This window comes from Phaethon aethereus (genome assembly GCF_964289735.1).
Source record: "Phaethon aethereus genome assembly, chromosome: Z".
NCBI classification, from domain to species: Eukaryota; Metazoa; Chordata; class Aves; order Phaethontiformes; family Phaethontidae; genus Phaethon; species Phaethon aethereus.
This window is the reverse complement of record NC_138577.1, coordinates 52,132,110-52,140,475: the sequence shown is the minus strand read 5'-3', so window position 1 is coordinate 52,140,475 and position 8,366 is coordinate 52,132,110. Positions and strand designations below refer to the sequence as shown.

The 8,366-nt window shown below is 43.8% G+C and overlaps 1 protein-coding gene across 1 annotated transcript in view; it reads left to right on the top strand.

The window, feature by feature from the left end:
• Positions 1 to 1,935: 1,935 nt before the first annotated feature.
• The window catches only part of SPTLC1 (serine palmitoyltransferase long chain base subunit 1), a gene marked incomplete at both ends in the record, with an annotated part of 39,260 nt that continues 32,829 nt past the window's right edge, over positions 1,936 to 8,366 (top strand). The window contains 2 exons of the mRNA XM_082012888.1: positions 1,936 to 1,998; positions 3,924 to 4,031. Of these exons, the coding sequence (XP_081869014.1) occupies positions 1,936 to 1,998; positions 3,924 to 4,031 (171 nt within the window). The remainder of the gene's footprint in view (positions 1,999 to 3,923; positions 4,032 to 8,366) is intronic.

The window sequence follows — 8,366 nt, the reverse complement described above, 5'->3', positions numbered from 1 at the left end:
CCTTGTATTGGAACAATGAAACTGCTGAACAATAGGGATAGTCTCATTATTATGAGACCCAGCCCTATGATAATCCAGACCAGGAACTCTGAATTTATTGCCAGAAGAATTACTGGTTAGTATGTTATTAACTTCACTGCATTTCAAGCTGGAAACAATTCACCCAGTGTTTCACAAAATCAATTTCTTAGTCTCCCAATCATACACATATATATGAAACACTGAAAGTCAGAATTTGATGTTGAGAGCAGGGATGTAACTTAATCTGCAGCCCACGGAGACAACTAATGTGTCACACTCTTCTGGGGGCAATTTAGGAACTGGGATGCATACCAGACACATTCTTTGAGGCTGGTAGTAGCAGCCATCTCCCAAGAGCCCAAGACTCCTCTCCAGGACAATGCAATGGTTACAGAAGTACTTAACAGTGAACAGAATAATCTTCATGCAGATAAAAAACAAAAGGGACATTGTCTCTGTCCTGACTTTTCAGATAGCCTCAAACCACATTTTTTCTCTTTACTGTGTTGAGAGTGGAATTTGACATATGTATCATTAAGTTCAGAAACTCAGGGAGAAGATTAGCTATTATGCCTTTCAGTCAGCATGAAAGTGAAGTTCACTGATTTTAACCATCCACTACTGTAAAACTGTAACTTACTGTTTGCTTGTAGTTAGCCACAGCACCCAAGGTTTTTGCTATCATCTGCAATCAACTGCTGCCTCAGGTTCCTCTCCTCTAACCATGGTTATGACTAGTGAGTGAAGCCCCAAGGGGTGCAATTCCATGGTGCTCTCCCAGAAGACCTCCACAGCTGTTTAGCTTCAATGAAGCAGCTCCCAAACATCTTTAGCAGCAATGCCTTTTGTTGCCTTTCCATCAAGCGCTACCTCACTTTCTAAGGAAACTTATTTCTAGCTCCTTCTACTCTCCACTGCCTTTCAGGCTGTCACTGTGCAGCTGTGTGCAGGGACTCAGTCGCCTCCTCACACTCAGGTGCATCTGTGCAAGGTCTTCACCATTACTCTTTTTCATCATGGGGTTCTCTGTTGCCAACAATGTTCAGCTTTTATGGCTGCTCACTTCGGCAAGAGTCATAAAACTGTAATTTTCTTCTTCTTTGAATTTACTCATTATTTCCACTATACTCTTGGTTTTGCCTTTGCCGTTCAGTTCATTAGCCAAGCATCTGAACAACTGTTTCTTACAGCAATGAAGTCACCAGTTACAGGTATAGAGGCAGCAAGTGTAAGGTTTGTTGATGAGGTACCAATGCACAGGCTTTGCCCCTCATCCGTTTCCCTCAGATGGCATGGGGCCAAGGTTGCCAATGGTTGTGGAGAAAGTGACACCGAGGTTATGCCAGCGCCTTCAAACCGGACCGGACTTGAAACGTAGCGAGGAAGTACAGAGCAATGCATTGGAGTTTATCTTCTTATGCAAGTTCGACTTACAGCTAATTTCATTTATTTAACACTGAAGAGTGCATCTTGGCAGTCCAGCTCCGCTGCCTGATCAGGGCTGCCAGAAAAACAGCAGTTTGTGAGGACGACGGTGAGCAGTAACCGTGAAGCCACCCACACAGGAGCGCGGGACGGCCACACGCACTGCCAGAAATGGCGTTTGTTTACAAACAACCATCACGGAATTTAAGAAAATGAAATTGGCACCCCAAGCCCGCGCCTCCTCCCGCGCCCTCCTTGCCGGTGCCAAGCCGCCACCCGGCAGCCCGAACCACTGCCAGGGGCGCGGGGCTGCAGGGCCCGGCCCACCCCCGAGAGTTAACGGCCCGCCCGCCGGCAAGCCTCGCCGCGGCCTGTCTTGCCTCCGCCGAGCCGGACGGGGGCGCGCTCTCCTGCCCTGACGCCAACGTACGGCGGCGGCGGCGGCGACGCCCGGGCGGGCCGCGGAGACGGAAGAGTGCGGGAGTGGCGATGGAGGCGGCGGGCATGGGGCAGCAGTGGGTGTTGGTGGAGATGGTGCAGGCCTTCTACGAGGTGCGGTCCAGGGCGCGGGCCCGGGGTGCTGTCCAGCCGCCGCCGGGGCTGGGGCGTGGGTGGCTGAGTGAGTGTGCCGGACGGATTCCACCGCCGAGGCGGACGGGGCCGCCGTGTCCCCCGCGGCTGTGGAAGCTTGGGTGGTGGCTGTGAAGGCCGCTGATTTCGGGTGCAGGGACCGGGGAGGTAGAGCCGGGCCGGGGCCGGTAGCCGGTGAGCCTCGGTCCGTGTCGGGGGAGAGCGGTGATACTGCGTCTTACCCGCATGGGCTCGGGGGCTGGCTGTGAGTCAGCACCGCCCGCGTGGGAATGCACTCGCGAAACCATGAATGTGCGCCGTATGTGTATATTGAAAAAATAGATGCAGGGACTTACGTTTTTCTCCATTTAATTTTCTAAAGCTACATTTAAGGTGTGTACCAGAGCATGAACCCTTAACAAGATTGGCAGTGTTCTTTGAGTATAAGGTCAGGGCTTGTAAGTTACAAGTGTATGTATAAAGGAAGAAGTAACTTTTAAATGTATGTGCTTGATTTCTGTCCTGGATGAGATCAGCATGGCATGTTTGTATCCAGGCTTTGTTTCATGATATGAAGAAGGATCTCCTGATGGTAGGTGGTGTTCATGTCTCAAGAGTTTCCCTCCCTTCCTTTAGCAAAGTTTGGTAACTTTTTAAGAATCTATACTAGAGTTTGCAGTACAAATATAGAAGTGCTTAGCTACTGAAGCTGGTAGCACAGTCTAGTATACTGAATTCAGGGTAATTGTAGGCACTGGAAAGTGCAGGAAAGTAGTTTATGTGGCGCTCTACTGCTACTATACTATGTGTTCTTTAGATGTCATGGTATGCATATGTTTTTTTAATATGTTTGGTGAACTGAAAAGTACTCCACAGATGATAAATTTATAATTTGCAGTTTGATATACCAAGGGACTCCTTACTGCTTTTAAAAACTTGTGTTCAGTTTCCTTTAGTTTCTGGATGTGTGGTGCATTCCGCTTCCGTTGTTGCTAGGGCAGATCCCACCAGAAAATGTTATGTGTGGGAGTTCTTCCGCCGAGTTGAGAGGGGGTGCACTAGTGTGTGTGTGTGTGGACTTCGAGTCTTTTAGAAATAGTAGACATCCACAGTGTAGGTGGGCGCCATTCTGAAATGGAGTAAGTAAACTCATCATTAAAACTAGGTGTCAGATGCTGATGCCATAACGCCACATCTACTTTAAACTAACTGTGCTGCCAGAGGAAACTGACTTTCCTCCCTCCAAGTACCCAAAGAGGCTAACTGTAACTTGGATTAACTGTCTGTTTCTGGTTTGCTGCATATATTCCTAAATAATGTGTCCACACAAGAGAGTAAATGGCATAGGGGCAAAACTGCTTCTGGTGGCTGTATTGGGTTATATCTGCTCAAAGTGCCTGTGAAACTAACAAGAATTGGCTGTGAGGACAGGATGAGGTTTCTTTGTAAATAATAGTAGCTGTTGCTGCTGGTGGACTATAGAAATGTAGGGTTGAAGTGGGTGTGTACAGATGACACAGACCTTCAAGCTCTCAGGATACTTCTGCTTGTTGTGAAAGCTTTCTGCCTTCACAGATGCTGGTGCAACCCATGTGGCTTATCTGCCTTTACTGTCAATACTCAATTTATGTGCGCGTGTGGAACTGAAACCCCTTATCAAACCAGAGTGCCTTTTTTGTTAACAGAATAAATCCATTCAAACTCAAGTTAACAGCTACAAGTAGTATTGCAAATTAATGCACTTTCACATAATTATGATTTTTACCGATTTAGAAATACATATAATCTGATTATCAGCTTTGTTGTTTTTTTTCCTGAGTGTACTAGTAGAGACAAAACCGTTGCATAGTGTCACACTGATTCAAATAGAATTCTGTGTAGACTTATTTTTGTGCTTTTATTTTCAGGCTCCTGCTTACCATCTCATTTTGGAAGGAATTCTAATTCTGTGGATAATCAGACTTCTTTTCTCCAAGACATACAAGCTCCAAGAGCGATCTGATCTAACACCTAAGGTATGGTGGAAAAATATTTTTCTTTAGAGAAACAGTTTATAGCTGTTAATATCTTTGACTGTTGAACCACTGCTGCATCACAAATTGTGCTGGTTTTTCATAGGATTTTAAAGGGTAGGCTTACTTTGGGCTAAGAAGCTGCTTATTGCTTTAATGCTTCAGTTCATGCTTTTAAAGCAGAACTGTGTTTGAGAGTCTGAGACATATAAAATAACTGATGTGACTGTGACTGCTAAGCTATGAAAAGTTGGCATTAGCTCTACTCAGTGGATGGCTTTGTTTTAAAAATGGAAGCTAGACTAAAAAAACCCCACTGAACAAAATCAACAATAACAGTGTAAAGAGTAGGAAAATGATCAATCTGTACATGTGGTATCTGTGAGTAATAACTCTGAGAGTTTACAGTGTTAAGTGGGTTCCAGAAGTCTTTGTAGTTAGCGGCGATTTTCTTCTTTTGCAAGGTAGTTGTCACAAAAAAAAAAGAGAATAATTGGTGACCTGAAAAAGCTGAAACCTATGTCTTCCTTACAGAGTAAGGATTACACTCAGATATTTCTGTGTGTTGTGGTTTAACCCAGCAGGTAGCAAAAACAATGACAGAGTCATTCGCTCACCCTCTGGCTCCTGCAGCGGGATGGGGGAGAGAATTGGGGGAAAAAAAGATAGAACTCGGGTTTGAAATAAAGACAGTTTAATAGGACAGGCTAAAAAAAGAATAGTGATAATAATAATGATAAAAGAATATACAAAACAAGTGATGCACAGCACAGTTACTCACCACACCCTGACCAATGCCCAGTTAGTTCGCAAGCTGCGGCACCTCCCTGACTGACTCCCTCAGTTTATATACTGGGCATGACATCGCATGGTATGGAATATCCCTTTGGATAGTTTGGCTCTGTTATCCGGGCTGTGCCCCCTCCCAGCTTCCTGTGCACCCCCTGCCTTCTTGCTGGCAGGCTAGCATGAGAAGCTGGACAGTGCTTGACTGCTTAGCAACAACTGAAAACATCAGTGTGTTATCAACATTATTTGCATCCCAAATCCAAAACACAGCACTATGCCAGCTATCGGGAAGAAAATGAACTCTCCCAGCTGAAACCAGGACAATGTGCATCTTGAATGTTATCATCCACTTCCATATCATCTCATTCAGTCACTGACAGACCATTTTGATGAAGCTGACTTGTTTGAGAAAGTGCTCAGACAAATCTAGTATGCGGGGAAGAGAATTGTTTTGTATCTTCTTAACTAGGGGCAGTGAGCCGTTGGGAGATTGCACATGTAGCTGGTCTGCTGCAGCTCAGTGGAAGCAGGGGTTTAGAAGAGGGTCAAAAGGGGGGAAAATATTTGGAAATGGCCTATGCTTAATAACAATCCTACTTTTGCAGGATGACAGTAGTGAAGTTCACTGGCAGGACAGCACTAGCAGGCTTTCTGAAGGATAGAAACATAAAAATGTGTTATTGCTGTGATACATCTGATGAGATTTATATAAACTTTACTGAGCTTAAGGGGTGGAAAGCAAGGTGAATACTAGCAAAAATCCAAAGTGATCAAGAATTGCATTGTATTGTTACTGGATACATTGATTCACAGTTGCAAGGCACAGAGCAAAAAAAAAATTTGTGGTGTTAAAAGCTGTATTACAGCATGGGGTTTGACTTGAGATGTTAAAGACATCAACACCTCTAGCTTTTTGTTACCTGTATCTTGATGGCAAAATGAACAGTGTGGGGGAATGCTCTTTTGTATGATGGTATGTTCAGGTTGGCTGACAGTGAAGGAGATTTTAATTTAGTCTAGTTGGCTTTACCATTGACCTCTGAAGGAGGAAGCAGTGTTTTCCATAGGAGGAACTGTATTTGGAAGGGAATGTCTTGTCTACAGATAGTTTATTGAAAGTAAGCATAAATACAGGGGTGACGTGAAAGTGTGAATAAGTCTACAGTTGGAGGACTTAAGCAGACTGATAAAACAGAGGTGCAGAGTGATTCCATTTCTTTTTCTACAGTGTGGGTAATTGCTGTGAAAAGAACTCATTTATTTTGCGTAGGGGGAATAGCTGAGGGGGGAGCAAAACCCCACCTTAATCTTCATTAAAAATCAAGAGATAGTTGACACTGGTCTGTGTTAACCAGTTAACCCCAGTAGGCAGCTAAGCACCATACAGCTGCTCACTTGCTTTCTCCTCCACCCCCAGTGGGACAGAGGAAGAGGAAAGGAAGAGTAAAAGCAAGAAAACTCGTGAGTGAAGATAAAATTATTCAGTAAGCAAAGGAGAAGTGAAAGAAGACAGAAACAAGACAAGTTATGTGAAGGCAATCGCTCACCTCCTCCCATAGGTGGACCAATACTCAGCCGGTTCCAGAGCAAAAGATGGCTAACTTCCCAAAACTCCTCTTTTCCCTCTTGCTGCTGAGTGTGACATTATATGGTACGCAATATCGGGTTAGTTTGGGTCATCTGCCTGGTTTTGTTCCCTCCCAACTTCTTGTGCATCCCTCAGTCTATTCACTGTGTGGGGACGGTGAGAAACAGAACGCCTTGACACTGTGCAAAGGCTGTTCAGCAAGAGCTCCAACATTACTGTGTTATCAGCATTGTTTTGGTCACAGATCTAAAACACAATGCTATACAAGCTGCTGTGAAGAAAATTAACACCATCCCAGCCAACCCCAGCACAGTGTGTTTCATACAGTATGGGATTCCACAACGGCCAGGCTTCTGTGTGCATGTTGAGTTGCGTGTAGTAACATGCCAGCTGTTAGTGAGGAGACTGCTGATTTTCCTTCATATTTGTTTCATGCTGTGGTGTCCGGTCTTTACCACAGCAGAAACTAGGTTGCTCAGGTACAGGTTCTGGATGTAGGCCAGCTCACGTGGTGGAGCTAAGGCGACCTTTGTGTCAGCCGCTCATGTAATGATACTTGGAGTGTCTCTGTGAATTTTTGTTGGGGATGCTTCCAGAGCAGAGCTGACTCCATGTAATAAATACTACTGAAGAATACCACTATTGCACAACCATCTTAATGTGATCTGTCAGGACTAGTCTGTCCTGGGGAACCAGGGGTAGATGATATATTGTGCAACCTAGTGCACTTAGGAGTCACACTTCTAAAACAGTGAAGAAATTCTGAAGGTGGCTTCTGGGTTTAGTGAAATGAGTACAAGAAGAGTACAATGAAATCCAGTGCAGGAATCAGCTTTCAACTGACTGCCTGTCTTCCTTTAATAGTAGTGTTTGTACATATTCCTATTGATTTTATTCCAAAATAATGAAATCTCCTAAAACGGAGATTAACTAAAAGTTAACTAAAAAGGTGGAGTAGTTCTCTGTGACTATAAGTTCCAGATAGTTCGGGATTTTGGGAAGTACAGATAAGGCTGTGGCCAGGCAAGGTGCTAGACATACAGATTCTTGTTGGTTTTTCAGCAAAGTAAATCTATAGAAAAGTGGCAAAGTGCCACTGAGGACTGGAGTGGGCTGTGGGAGATTGCGTGGCATCACTTAGCTACAAGCTCACTTTCCAGCCAACAACCATTTGTGTGAAAGTGCCCTGCAGACATATGTATCTCTCACTCTGCAGTAAATAATACTGAGCTTTTCTCTCAAAATCTCTGAAGTCCTACTAGAGGCCAAGTCTTACAATTTGTGGATGGAAGGAATAGTTGTTTTCTTTAGTTTTAGGATTTTCACTGCAATAGTATGATGGGAGCAGTTTTATTAGAGCGATCCTAGTCAGGAAGCTGTAAAGTTTGTGTCAGAGACAGATGTTTAATGCACGGCTGAGAAATACTGTAGGCCACAAGAGCTCTTCTCTTGCAGGAGCAGCATTCAGAGGTTGATCAAATGATGTTCTCTAGGAATGTGGTCTGTTCTTCTAAAGGTTTTCAGTCATTTTGATCCAAAACTCCCAATGTAGGTAAAAATTCTCTTCAGTATTAGAATAGTTTGAAAGAGAGAAATTTCTAACTAGCATGCCCATGTTTGTACAAATTTATGCCATGCTGATATATGATTCTATAAATACAATGAAATTTAAGACCTGTTATTTGAGGACCAACAAATAAAAAAATATTATTAATCTTTGGGTAGGGACACAGATGCTTTTATAACACTGTTTCAGAACATTGGTGCTAGCTAAGAACTGTCTTTGTGAACACAATTGCTACTTTTTCTTAAAAAACAAGGTCAGCAAGGCAACTTAAATAATTTGGGTTGGATGCGTTTACACCCAAGTATTTCTCTTACTCAAGGTATCTGGCATTTACAAAGTAAAACTGACAATCAGCAAAATACAACCAACCAAGACAGTTTCATTTATATATATG